Source organism: Schistocerca piceifrons, chromosome 8 (genome assembly GCF_021461385.2).
Source record: "Schistocerca piceifrons isolate TAMUIC-IGC-003096 chromosome 8, iqSchPice1.1, whole genome shotgun sequence".
NCBI lineage: Eukaryota > Metazoa > Arthropoda > Insecta > Orthoptera > Acrididae > Schistocerca > Schistocerca piceifrons.
The window spans coordinates 246179506-246194642 of record NC_060145.1 but is presented as its reverse complement, the minus strand read 5'-3'; the positions used below and the strand labels follow the sequence as shown (position 1 = coordinate 246194642).

The following is a 15137-nucleotide window of genomic DNA, read 5'->3' as shown; positions in this document are numbered from 1 at the left end:
AACAGATGTAGGATTCGTTATGAATAGGGAGGTAGGGCAGAGGGTGTGTTACTGTGAACAGTTCAGTGACCGGGTTGTTCTAATCAGAATCGACAGCAGACCAACACCAACAACGATAGTTCAGGTATACATGCCGACGTCGCAAGCTGAAGATGAACAGATAGAGAAAAGATTTAATAATCAACGAAAGGATAACGTTCTACGAGTCGGGGCGTGGAATGTCAGAAGCTTGAACGTGGTAGGGAAACTAGAAAATATGAAAAGGGAAATGCAAAGGCTCAATTTAGATATAGTAGGGGTCAGTGAAGTGAAGTGGAAGGAAGACAAGGATTTCTGGTCAGATGAGTATCGGGTAATATCAACAGCAGCAGAAAATGGTATAACAGATGTAGGATTCGTTATGAATAGGGAGGTAGGGCAGAGGGTGTGTTACTGTGAACAGTTCAGTGACCGGGTTGTTCTAATCAGAATCGACAGCAGACCAACACCAACAACGATAGTTCAGGTATACATGCCGACGTCGCAAGCTGAAGATGATCGGATAGAGAAAGTGTATGAGGATATTGAAAGGGGGACGAAAATCTATTAGTCATGGGCGGCTGGAATGCAGTTGTAGGGGAAGGAGTAGAAGAAAAGATTACAGGAGAATATGAGCTTGGGACAAGGAATGAAAGAGGAGAAAGACTAATTGAGTTCTGTAACAAGTTTCAGCTAGTAATAGCGAATACCCTGTTCAAGAATCACAAGAGGAGGAGGTATACTTGGAAAAGGCCGGGAGATACGGGAGGATTTCAATTAGATTACATCATGGTCAGACAGAGATTCCGAAATCAGATACTGGATTGTAAGGCGTACCCAGGATCAGATATAGACTCAGATCACAATATAGTAGTGATGAAGAGTAGGCTGAAGTTCAAGACATTAGTCAGGAAGAATCAATACGCAAAGAAGTGGGATACGGAAGTACTAAGGAATGACGAGATACGTTTGAAGTTCTCTAACGCTATAGATACAGCAATAAGGAATAGCGCAGTAGGCAGTACAGTTGAAGAGGAATGGACATCTCTAAAAAGGGCCATCACAGAAGTTGGGAAGGAAAACATAGGTACAAAGAAGGTAGCTGCGAAGAAACCATGGGTAACAGAAGAAATACTTCAGTTGATTGATGAAAGGAGGAAGTACAAACATGTTCCGGGAAAATCAGGAATACAGAAATACAAGTCGCTGAGGAATGAAATAAATAGGAAGTGCAGGGAAGCTAAGACGAAATGGCTGCAGGAAAAATGTGAAGACTTCGAAAAAGATATGATTGTCGGAAGGACAGACTCGGCATACAGGAAAGTCAAAACAACCTTTGGTGACATTAAAAGCAACGGTGGTAACATTAAGAGTGCAACGGGAATTCCACTGTTAAATGCAGAGGAGAGAGCAGATAGGTGGAAATAATACATTGAAAGCCTCTATGAGGGTGAAGATTTGTCTAATGTGATAGAAGAAGAAACAGGAGTCGATTTAGAAGAGATAGGGGATCCAGTATTAGAATCGGAATGTAAAAGAGCTTTGAAGGACTTACGGTCAAATAAGGCAGAAGTGATAGATAACATTCCATCAGAATTTCTAAAATCATTGGGGAAAGTGGCAACAAAACGACTATTCACGTTGGTGTGTAGAGTCTGGCGATATAGCATCTGACTTTCGGAAAAGCATCATCTACATAATTCCGAAGACGGCAAGAGCTGACAAGTGCGAGAATTATCGGACAATCAGCTTAACAGCTCATGCATCGAAGCTGCTTACAAGAATAATATACAGAAGAATGGAAAAGAAAATTGAGAATGCGCTAGGTGACGATCAGTTTGGCTTTAGGAAAAGTAAAGGGACGAGAGAGGCAATTCTGACGAACGGCTAGTAATGGAAGCAAGGCTAAAGAAAAATTAAGACACTTTCATAGGATTTGTCGACCTGGAAAAAGCGTTCGACAATATAAAATGGTGCAAGCTGTTCGAGATTCTGAAAAAAGTCGGGGTAAGCTATAGCGAGAGACGGGTCATATTCAATATGTACAACAACCAAGAGGGAATAATAAGAGTGGACGATCAAGAACGAAGTGCTCGTATTAAGAAGGGTGTAAGACAAGGCTGTAGTCTTTCGCCCCTACTCTTCAATCTGTACATCGAGGAAGCAATGATGGAAATAAAAGAAAGGTTCAGGAGTGGAATTAAAATACAAGGTGAAAGGATATCAATGATACGATTCTCTGATGACATTGCTATCCTGGGTGAAAGTGCAGAAGAATTAAATAATCTGCTGAACGGAATGAACAGTCTAATGAGTACACAGTATGGTTTGAGAGTAAATCGGAGAAAGACGAAGGTAATGAGAAGTAGTAGAAATGAGAACAGCGAGAAACTTAACATCAGGATTGATGGTCACGAAGTCAGTGAAGTTAAGGAATTCTGCTACCTAGGCAGTAAAATAACCAAGGACGAGCAAGGAGGACATCAAAAGCAGACTCGCTATGGCAAATAAGGCATTTCTGGCCCAGAGAAGTCTACTAATATCAAATACCGGCCTTAATTTGAGGAAGAAATTTCTGAGGATGTACGTCTGGAGTACAGCATTGTATGGTAGTGAAACATGGACTGTAGGAAAACCGGAACAGAAGAGAATCGAAGTATTTGAGATGTGGTGCTATAGACGAATGTTGAAAATCAGGTGGACTGATAAGGTAAGGAATGAGGATGTTCTACGCAGAATCGGAGAGGAAAGGAATATATGGAAAACACTGATCAGGAGAAGGGACAGGATGATAGTACATACGCTAAGACAGGAGTGAATGACTTCCATGTTACTAGAGGGAGCTGTAGAGGGAAAAAACTGTAGAGGAAGACAGAGATTGGAATACGTCAAGCAAATAATTGAGGACATAGGTTGCAAGTGCTACTCTGAGATGAAGAGGTTAGCACAGGAAAGGAATTCGTGGCGGGCCGCATCAAACCAGTCAGTAGACCGAAAAAAAAAAACAGTGCTGGGCTCCAAACGTACAATCTCAGAAATTTCTTCCTCAAATTAAGGCCTATGTTTTATACCAGTAATACTTCTATTGGCCAGGAATGCTCTTTTTGCCTGTGCTATTCTGCTTTTGATGTCCTCCTTGCTCCGCCCGTCTGCGTTATTTGCTGCCTAGCTAGCAGCATTCCTTAACTTCTTCTGCTTCATGACCATCAATCCCGATGGTTCTCGCTGTTCTTATTTCTGCTACTTCTCATCACTTCGATTCACTCTAAATCCATAACCTGTACTCATTCTGCAGATCATGTAATTATTGTTCACTTACGCTCTGGACAACAATGTCGTCAGCCAATCGTACCACCATGAAATTTTATTCCACTTCTGAACCATTCTTTTATTTCCATTACTGCTTCTTCAATATACATATTGAATAGAGAAGAACTACGTCCCTGAGTCAGACCATTTTTATTCAGAATATTTCGTCCTTGGTAGTCTTCTCTTATCAATCCCTCTTGGCTCTTGTACGTATTGTATATTATCCGTCTCTCCCTACGGCGTACCCCTATTATTCTCAAAATTCCGAACTTCCACCATCTTACAATGTGGAACACTTTTTCGAAGTGGACACATTCTATTAATGTGCCTTGATTTATCTTCAGTCTTGCTTCCTTCGTCAACTGCAACGTCAGCATTTCCTCTCCGGTGCCTTTACCTTTCCTAAAGCAAAACTGACCTTTCTCTTCTATTCTTCTGTATATTATTCTTGTCAGCAACTTGGATGCATGAGCTGTTAAGCTGATTGTACAATGATTCTCACTCTTGTCAGCTCTTGCATTCTTCCGATATATGTGGACGAAATTTTTCCGAAAGTCAGATGGTACGCCACCAGACTCTTTGACTCTACATACCAACGGGGATAGTCTTTTTGTTACCACTTCTTCCAATTATTTTATAAAATCTGATAGTATGTTATCTATTGTTCCTGCCTTATTGGATTTAAGTCCTCCAAAGTTCTCTTCTGAATCTAATATCGGATCCCCTATATCTTCTAAATTTGACTCCCGTTTTTTCTTCTATCACTTGTCACAAATCTTCCCCGTCATAGGGGACTTCAGTGTACTCTTTCCACGTATTTGTTCTCTCCTCTCTGTTTAACAGTGGAATTCTCGTTGCTATCTTAATGTTACCACCCTTGCTTTTGATTTCATCAAAGGTTATTTTGACTTTCCAGTATGCTGCGTCAGTCCTTCTGACAATGAAATCTTTTTCGATTTCTTCGCGTTTTTCATGCAGCCATTTCTCCTTAGCGTCCCTTCACCTCCTGTTTATTTCATTTCTCAGCGACTTATATTTCTGTTTTCCCGACTTTACCTGAAATTTTTTGCCCTTTCTTCTATCATAGATAAGCTGAGGTATTTCTTCACTCGTTCTTCACCCAAGAAAACGGATCCGTCAGGGCAGCTGACGCTATCGCACTTACCTACTCACAACCTTTCGTCATAAGAAAACTATTGACATGCAAACACAGCTGTGGGTAACGACTAGTCTGTAAATAAAAGTTATAAAACACCTGTTATTGGCTACGCTGAAGCCAATAATAACAGTGAAGTGAAGTCCAATTTAACTGGCTTGAACTCAATATTTCATTGCATTAAAATATCGTACAGCATAGCAGCCATGCGCTTATATGTACATTCATCAACTTCGTACCCGTACAGTTCCAAGACAAGAGTGAGTCGAACACATACGGATATTTTATTTTTTGGCTAGAGACTGACAAAGAAGGGTGCGAATAGCGATGTTATAAATCGCAGGCATTTTTTAGTCAGCATTATTCTGCGAGCTCGACGTAGCCGGCCACGTCTTTCTTTCTTGTGCCAAGCTCTTCATCTCAGACTAGCATTTGCACTCTACATCCTGATTTATTTGTTGTATGCATTTCAATCTCTGTCTAGCTCTGCAGGCATTACCCTATACAGCTACTATGGCAGCTATCTTCGCATTTCTTATTACATGTCCTATCATCTTGTCCGTTTTTCTTGTCACTGTTTTCCATCTGTTCCTTCCTTTGCCTATTCTACGGATGGTCTCCTCATTCCTTAACTTACTCTTTTCTATAGCATCACATTTGAAATGCTTCGATTATCTTCAGTTCCGAGCCATGAGCATACAACACTGTGCTCCAAGTGATCGTTCTCAGAAATTTCCTCTTAAAATTAAGGCACATTTTGATAATAGTAAACTTCTCTTAGCCGGGACTGCCCTTTTTGCCCATGCTAGTCAGCTTTTTACGTCCTCCTTCCTTCGTCCGTAATGGGTTATTTTGCTTTCACGATGGCAGAATTACTTAAGTGCGTCTACTCACGGAGCCTCTGAAAATTGTCGATTTCTGCCTTTATACACAGGTTCCGGATTTAATTCAGGGTGAGTCAAAAAGGACTTTGGAACGATACGGAAATTGATTGGGATAACTTACAGAATCGATAGATGCATCATTTGGCAGCAAATTTAATTCACGTGCTGAATCAGTACCCAATTCCTCCACTGGAAGCGCAAATGCAGTGCACAGTTAGACTGGCAACTTTCACTGTTGCGGTGTGTGCTCAATCTGTGTTTTTGTTTCATAAAACGAAATCTGCAACACCTGTCCTGCGTGAATTTCACTCCGAATGGGCTATGGAACCTCCAAGGAGGCCTCGAATTTACTCTTGGCACACAGAAGTTCCAGCCTTCCTCGATAATCGCTTCCCATGTCAGTGGAATGGCCTTGAAGGTCCAGAACGCATGACTACCTCGCTCCCCATACTAGACACCAATGGATTTCTTTATCTGGGGTTCCATTGAAGAGCGTGTGTATGTTCCTCCATTATCAAACAATTTAGTCTACCTGAAAAATCGAATAAACCCTGTCGTTGTGCGAGTTACGCCCGATTTGCTGCAACGAGTGTGTGAATAAATTGATTACCTACAGGATGTTAGCTACATCATAAATGGTAGTCAAATAGAACCAAAGTGACGCTTCACACTTGTATGTGAAACTTCAGGTTGTTGCTACAAATGACACATCTACCGATTGGGTAAGTTACCTCAATAAATTTCTATATCATTCCGAAATTGTTGACTCACCCTATATTGAAGTGATGCTAGACAGGGTACAGGTTGGTGGGCAGCAGGCTGTGGTGTGGCGGATGCCGGTGTGCTCACGCGACCAGCGACCGCCCCACAAGGACGGCATTCCTCGCGGAGCCGCCTACCCACCCACTAGCCGCCCGCCGGCTGGCCCCCTCGCCAGCTTGACCTTTCTCCAGACCGCAAATCCCTGCCGCTTCTTCACCGGCCTGGCCTGTTCCAGACCACCACTCTGCAGTCCCAACGGGCCCGCTTGCTGCCTTACAGTCCTCAGCTCGCTTCTAATAACCACTATCGCCAGGGACATTAAACCGACCTTTCCTCGTGTAATTAACACTTCCCGCATTCATGGAGATGTAATACCACCTGCAACTGATATAACGGAATAATTTTGACGTTATTTGTGGCGAACCTTGAGACTGGGACTAGAAAGTAATCATGGTAATAAGATTTTCCTCGAGCTTCCAGACTACCAGGTGGTTAAATATCCACGAGCTTTCGGACGAGTGCTTCTTGGCCATTGTCAAGTGCTTAATGGGCGAGGAGCATGGATCCAAAAGCTCGTGGCTGTTTAACAACTTGGCACGGATAGAAGCTGTAGAAAAACTTAACATGTTTCTCGTGGTGGCCACTTTCGCAGCATTTGTGTATGAATTGAAATAGGTTTCCAAGAAAAACACTTTTGCCAAGAAAATTTTGCATGTTAATGTTTTATTTCATTAATGCACCAGGACGTGTTTCGCCTTTTTAACGAGGCACTTGCAGTGGGTGTCTGGAATATTAGATCACTTCTTTCTTTCAGTAGAACGAAGCTACTCCAGCGTGTTCGGAGTTTGTAAGTTCTTTTTCAGTGTCACGTACCGGTTAGAGACTATAAACGCATCGTGATCGTAATCGATAATAAAACGGAAAGGCACTTACAGATCACCATCAGATTCACCATTTGAAAACCAGGCAATTTTCCTGTACGTGGAAAATCGGTTGAAAGCTTCCATTTTTTCGTGTAGTCACCGTGTCTTCGTAACATAGCACTTTAACTATCAATGTCCAGAGTATCATTTGCTTTCACACGTGCTGACAACTTTCCCGGTTTTTGCTTTCACATATTTCCTGTTTTATTGTTTGTTTGTTGATCTAAGTTTGTGTGTGTGTGTGTGCCCCCATATAACTCCTTTTTCTCAGAAAATAGTGGCGTTTCCGATCATATGTTGGGATGCTTCACGGCTATATAATTAATTAACTACTAATCAACTATTAACAAGTTAAACAAATGCAAAATTTTGTTACTTCATGTCGCCGTGAGACTATACATTGCCAATCATCGTATTTCCTATCCCCGGCATCTAATCTATGTCTACCTGACAGTTGAGCTCTAAAGAGTCCTGAGCATAATCAATTTTCCATACACTTTCAGGTCCTGAAATGACCTACAGTCAGTGGCTGAAATACTTCACTAGTCGTAGAAATATGCAACTACTGGCGTCGTTCTAGTATTAGGCTATCATGCAAGTACACATCTTCACATAGAAGCCCAAAATAATTATTATACCATTAACATTTTCGATATCAAATGACTTAAGATACCAGTCAGAATGTATTGGATTATAAAGCAGTTTGGTGATTTAAACAAGACAGTTACCTATATGTACGAAATACGTAAGGCTGACATGAAGTTGCAAGAACAAGAAAAGCAACAAGGAACAAGCAGTACAAACAGAAACACTTAGAACAGTTCTTAATACTATGACGCTATTTTCCGAGGTATTTTCGTTTTTCTCGTTAGCTCTCTGTCGTATTGTAAGAAATACGGTAGAAAAATTAAGAATTCAAGAGATCAAATTTGAATATATTGTTTCTAATATACTGTGACTGCTATTGAAAAATTATTTGTTTTGTGTACTTTCTGTTACTAACTGGTCATTGTGGGCTGCTAATTTCACTTAAGATAGTGTGTCTAGAGATGCAATTATCATTACCTTCACAGAGAATTTAAATTAAATACCAAACAAACTAACAATGTGGCATAATATACGCAGTGGAAGAAAGTGTATATTGGTGACATCTGAGTTAGGAAAGTGGTAGAGAATGCAGGGAAAGCATACGTCTCTATATTCGACCAACATTCTGGGGTGTTGCCAGTGATTCTGCCAAATCACAGAAAAAGTTAGGGTACTGTGAGATGAGATTCCAATTTCTTAAACACGATATCACTACGCCACATTATTTGTCCAAATACGAGAGGTGAGGTATGCAATATACCTTGATCGAGAGCGGGTACTTTTTTTCATAATAAATGGAACATAATCGTTCAGTTATTTAGGGTAACTAGTAAACTTGTAGGTAAGGAAATCGATTTCGTATCCACGCAATGCTTAACGACGGGCGGACGCATTTGTAGCATCAACGGCACTTTCAGATGGTTTACAGGTCCTGTCTAAACAAATGGGGCGATTGCTGCACTGGAAATGTCAATGAAAACATATCATATACTATTCACTCACTAACAAATACAATGTCTTCTTTGGGATATCTGGAGCTCAGTAATATTTTGGTTCTCTGATGGCTGTATAGACCTATTCTGTTGCCGTAAATTGTGCAATGTCGACAAACGTATAGTTGAAACGCAGCATGCCGAGAGTTGCTCGTTTGAGAGATCATTCGTTCTTTCCTCACTTACCTCGTGACTCAGGACACACATTCGGAGATGACAGTTTTGAGTACATCACTCCTTTTAATTCGGCAGCCACACATTGCCTAGACAACCACCCTACAAAGTCCATGTAAGGGTTGAGTTACAGCAACATTGACCTTTAATATCGACTAACAGTACCCGTTTCAGTTTTCACTTAACTGTCTTGATTTAAGAAATTTATGATCACGTTACGTTAACGATTCCCGAGTTATATAACTCAGTCTTCGCACTCAAATGTGATAGTCCAAATCAGTCGACCAAAGACTAAAGACGAATTGAAGGTACCAAACACAAATTATCAGTAAATACAGCTGAACCTTCGAGATGTCTTCTACATGTGAGTCTGCCACAGGTCCTGCAGTGCCCGATCTATTGTGTTGTAGTTTCTAACACCAGGGCGTGGATGTGCAGTTTCAAAAAAGGGAACAGAAAGGCCGTTTAGGGTTTAACTTCCAATCGAAGACCAGATATCAGGATACAGAGAAGACGCTCGTATGAGATTGGAGCAATGAACGCAATCGGCCTTAAGGGATGGAGGGGAGACCACGGAACATATAAATCCGTATGGTTGGATTGCTGTGGTGCTGTGGAGAGGTTGTGGGGGGGGGGGGGGGGGAGGGGGGTTGGGTTTAAATCCCGCTTCTGTCGAATTCCAGTGCCTTCCTCAGATCGTCACCTCGCCAGGAGCCAACTGCTTGACATGTAGCGTGGATGATTGTAAATTTTGTTTTCTTAAGATACCCAAAGCAGTAACTGAGATATCACCGGAGGGTAAGAGAAATTATGGATTTGTGCAAGTTTCTAACTTGGCAGTAAACCTGGGAATAAACCTAGAGTGAGAAATCCTATGAATCCTATATGCTATGGGTTGTAGTGAGCATAACCGGAGATATTTCTATTGCTGATTGAAGATGGTGTACTGAACGTATTACATCAGTATTTACTTCATATGCAGACTAATAATTACAGCTATTACAATTCATACGGTTTTAGGTCTTTAAGTACCTCCAAGTTCAACAGGCAAGAGCAAGCCATTAACGCTTATTTTCCGATGGGCAGCAGCTCAGGTGTTGAAATGTGAACGTGCAGAGACAAAACGGTTTGTCTATCCATAGTGGTGGTGTTACAACCTTGCACAGAACATCAGGTAGTAAATTACGTGACGTGTTTGCGGAAAGGCTGTTAGTAGCAGAGAAAAAAAGTCAATATACTTATGTGTGTACATGTTAAGGTACCACACATAAAAACATCTGCACTTAAATCTGCATACAAACAAAGTTCTTGAAGAATGGAATTCTAAAAACCATTTGAAGACTGACCTGGAAAGATATTAATTTATTAATATCATTTTATTTGTAGACGGTAAAGTTCTCGTAGCAGACAGTGAATGTGCTTTACAAATAAATGAGGTTAAGTTGAATAACGCTACATCTGTAAATAAAAGGAAAGTAATGGCAGTGGAAGGGAAACAAATAAGAAGTGGAAAAATTTATCAAAAACGATATTGCTGGTAAACTTGTTTAATTATCTGTGGACAGAGATATCGATTACAGTACTGAGGTGTGGCAAAATGTATACAGAAATGTAATGCTGTAAATGTATAAAGAAGTATCTTGATTTACCTATGAGGAAAGAAATAATAGAAAGGCTGTCATTATGTATGATAGTGAAAGCTACACACTAAAAAAATGAGACGAAGGATGAATTAAAACTGCTGAGGTTTCTGAGGTCACTTCATGGACTAACGCTAAGAGACATAGTACTGAGTGAACATATAACAAAATAACTAGACGTAAAGGTAACAATGACCGAACAGGACACTGAAAAAGAATAATAGTACGATCACAACAAAAGGATGCCATCTGAGGATGTGTCATGGCTCACATGACATTTCAACCAAACTCGAAAGCGAGATAATGGATGATCAATGAAGAGATTAAGACAAGTTGCTTGTTAAATTTCTTTGGTTTTAGTACGGGTCATCATCAAGTCCTTGAAATGAAAGAAGAAGAAGAAGAAAAAAAAAATCTTTTCACTATTTTGCAAATCCACACACACAATTACGGCTACAGAGACAACGACTGCATGTAGGTGATCTTATTTCATTTCCAAGACCGAAAACTTCGCCGGTCGGAGTGGCCGAGCGGTTCTAGGCGTTACAGTCTGGAGCCGCCCTACCGCTGCGGTCGCAGGTTCGAATCCTGCCTCGAGCATGGATGTGTATGATGTCCTTAGGTTACTTAGCTTTAAGTAGTTCTAAGTTCTAGGGGACTGATGACCTCAGAAGTTAAGACCTATAGTGCTCAGAGCCATTTGAACAATTTTTGAACCGAAAACTACATCCAGACATGGGAATAAATGCCCTGACCGGTAAAAATTGTTGACCTTGCGGATACGTCAGTCGTTACTAACGTATACTTATTCTGTACACATGAGTACATTTCGCAACACGTTTAACTATACGGAAGAGGTCACAACGGGAGCTATCTTTCGCTTTCCGCATAATCAATCCTCGCTGCCGTCCACTAAACAGCGCGCCTTGCCTGACGCCCTTGAGGTGTTTCCACAAAGCTGCTACTACCGTAAAATATGCCGGACGCAGTAGATGACGACCATGACGGATGCGTAACTTAACGTGCTCTGAGTAAAACTGCACAGGAAACCTGCTGCGACTCGAGCAACAATGGGTAACGTTCGTAAAGTGGTACGGGATGAATGAGTGACGGAATGGATTTGCCACAGCCTCGTGGTGACAAGCACTGGCAGTGCAGCCAGCAGCCGCGGAGAACGAGATGGCGATAGCCGGGTGCGGGATGGGCGGGAGAGAGAAGGAGAAAGGCCGGAGAGAGGGGCGCCATAACAGGGTCAGGCCGGCGGACGCGCTGCGCCGCGGCGCCGTATAAATAGCAGCGCGCACCAGGCGCAGCTGTAGTGCCCGCCACGACACTCTGCTCCGCTCGCCCCAGTCGCACCCACACGGCAGCCGTATCAACATGAGGATCTTGGTAAGCGCGACCACCTATAAGCCCTAACATTTACCCATCCCATATCCTCATTAACCTTCCTCCAAATTGACTGTCCATCCTTGACATCCCCAATATTTGATTCCAACCCCATTGCGAAGTTGCGAAAACTCTAAAATTTACGTTTCAGTTCTTTAACTTTACATTTCTTCTTCCAATACCAACAGCCATTGCACCAACTACTCATCACACCCAAACACCTATTTATCTCCTATTTCCCAATCTATCCTTCATTTCCGAAAATTATCCTCCCAAAAACTTTGGGAATCTGACTACTTGGAGTCATTTTCGACGGTCAAAAGCCTGCAGCAGTTTCCCGTTACCATCAATTTCTATTCTGTCTCTAAATTCTTTGTCGAGCCCCCATTTCACCGCTTTCTTCTCCCATGTACATGTTTGTGTTGGGAAATTGGACAATTTTCTTTTCAGTTACTAGTGTTTTCGATTCCTCTTCGAGGACCTACAGCCAATGCACTAATATCTTGTCATACCCAACCACAAACCTCCAAATTCCCGCTTCAATTCTCCCATTCCCACCAGGAGGGTTGAAACTGGGCTATTTATATTCGCGTTATATGCGATTTCACATCCCTCTTCGAACACCAACAGGTATGGCACAAGTTCTCAGTCACACTCAATCAGGATCCTGTCTCTCAATTTCCAATCACTCCTCCGTTTCCACAACACTTTCTCCTGTGTCACCAAGCAGCGAGGTAGGGTAATGGTGAACACAATGGACTCGCATTCGGTAGGACGACGGTTCAAACCCGCGTCCGGTCATTCTCATTTAGGTTTCCCTTGAATTCCTACTGGCAAATGCTGGGATACTACCTTTGAAAGACAGTACCGACTTCCTTTCCCTCCCTTCCCGTAATCCGACGGTCCGATGACCCCACAGTTTGGTCCCATCTCTTGAACCAACCAGTCTCCCGTGTCGATGTAAATGTTGAGAAGCTGGTTTTCTTTTCCAGTTTACTTAGCTTGTCGATTCCGTTCTGGAAAGCATGGAAATTGCTCCCTGTCAACCATCATTTCACCAGTTACCAATCACCCAGAGAGGCCTACATCGATATGAAATTAATTCTCATGAACTCTTTCGCGCTGAAAAGCTGCACGATTTGCCTTTCAGTTATTTACGTTTCTGATCTCATTCCGGAGAACTGAATGAAACTCTTATGGCGAACAAAGGCTGTACTCTTATTATATTTTCTCCATTTAACTATTCATTTTTTATTACTTGTTTGCTATCAATGTCGAAGCAACTACTGCTCTTCTGTCATCTTAACACTGCGATCAACGTCAAGTCCCACCACATCTCCGGTTAATGTATTGGGTGTAAGGCTAACCAGTCTTAAGACATGTGGTGATGTAGTAGAGTAATCAGATGAACCTTCAGTGGTGCCTCACATCGACCAGCGTATTGAATTGCCGAAAGATGTAACCGTATTTGATTGGAAATCGATGGCAAATTATAAAAGCAGTAAACACAGCAGAGTGGAGAAAAATAGTAATAAGATGACCATGTTGTCCGCAGCATAATTTTAACAAACGACTCTCCAGTTACCAGCCATGTGGAAGCAACAAGAGCTACACCTCTCCCTGGCAACAGTCATTCCAATTTCCCATCAGATTCACCCATTAGATTCTCTGAGAAGTCCAAGTGACATCTTTATTTCCGAATATTGCGTTCTATACAATGAGCCGTTGGATGATTTATTATTATTATTGTTTGGGTTTTGTATTTAATTCTGAAAACCCACGTTCACAATGTCATTGCACCGGTCTGCTGCACTTCACCATTTTTTCCGATGCAGGACTCACGTATCTTTCTGTATTTTACGGTCCTTCCGCGTTGGGTAAATAATGCTATACAGGGTGTCAATTATTGGACTAAATGAAATAAATTCGTCATAACTTCGGAACGGTTTGCGTTAGAACGTTCAAAATGCGCGCTTCGCCGCGGGGCATGATGGGAATTAGTAAGAGCATGCGCACGCGCTCGAGCGACGAAGCCCACTTTCATTCGGACGGACTCGTCAATAACCAAAATTGGCGCATTTATGTGTCCAAGAATACGCTTTTCGCGATCGAGAAGTCTCTTCACTCTCAACAGATGACTGTGTGGTGTGCAGTGTCCATTCACGAATTAATCTGTGCGCTATTCCTTGATGGCACGGTGACTACCGTACGGTACGTGAAGGTTTTGGAAGATGATTTCAACTCCATTATCCAAAGTGCCCCTGATTTCGACAAGATGTGGTTCACGAAATACGGATCTCGACCCCGCACTGGTGTACCCAAAGGCTACTGGCCTGTGCCTCGATTAACCGCCATGTTCTCCGGGTCTGAACACATGCTACTCCTTTTCGTGGGATTGTGTTAAAGACAAGGTGCACAGCAATAATCCCACAATCACTGCTGAACTGAAAACAGCCACAAAGGAGGTCATCGGCAGCATCGATGTTCCGACATTTCAGCGTGTCATGCTGAATTTCGCTACGTCATCGCCAGTGATGGCAGGCATATCAAACATGTCATTTCATATGGTTCAATAATTCTCACTCTGTATATGTCAGTCTCTGTCTCCTCTTGCAATTTATCAGCTTTAATGCTCACGTTCTTCCGAAAATTTCTTAATTTGGTTGCCACAGTAGATTTACAAACAGCCTGAAATTCCATGCCTCAACTGTTACTCGAGGTATAGCATCTTTCCTTGTAATACCTAGTCAAAAGTAGATACAATATTCGAGTTCTGGGCTCCTTATTTATCAAATATAAGAATATTTCATATAGACGTACACATTTACTGTACAGTGGATACAAACAATGCCACGTACTGTTTCTTAATGTGATACTCTAATTCAGTTTTCTAATCACGTTATATACTTAACAAAGAACTTTCTACAGATCAGTCATTATCCCTCTGATTAGAACACCAGTTTCCGTCTTTTCAGCATTTTGTGTCATCGCCTGCAGAATTCCTCATTCTCAGCAATTTCGCACACTGAAAGTGCAAGCTGTAACGAGCATGGTGGGTGGGATTGTAATTAGTGCTTGGAGCTCTTCTTCGATCGTGGCCTAATGTTCACCCATCCCTAAGAAACTGATACGGGCGCTGTCAAAGAGAAATTAAACATTCACTTACAAATTATTTAATTAAAATTAGCCTGAGAGGCACAAGCAGACTATACTTCGTAAGAAAAAGAATAGCAAGTTGTATTTGGTCAACTGGAAATTATGCATTTTTCTGTTAAGATACTGAGAAAGAGAAGGCACGTTCA

At 41.8% G+C, this 15137-nt stretch overlaps 1 protein-coding gene across 1 annotated transcript in view; it reads left to right on the top strand.

Moving 5' to 3' along the window:
- Positions 1 to 11773: 11773 nt before the first annotated feature.
- LOC124711560 (endocuticle structural glycoprotein SgAbd-8) overlaps positions 11774 to 15137 on the top strand; it is a 40417-nt gene continuing 37053 nt past the window's right edge. Inside the window, exon 1 of the mRNA XM_047241699.1 lies at positions 11774 to 11838. Coding sequence (XP_047097655.1) covers positions 11827 to 11838 — 12 coding nt within the window. The 5' untranslated portion in view covers positions 11774 to 11826. The remainder of the gene's footprint in view (positions 11839 to 15137) is intronic.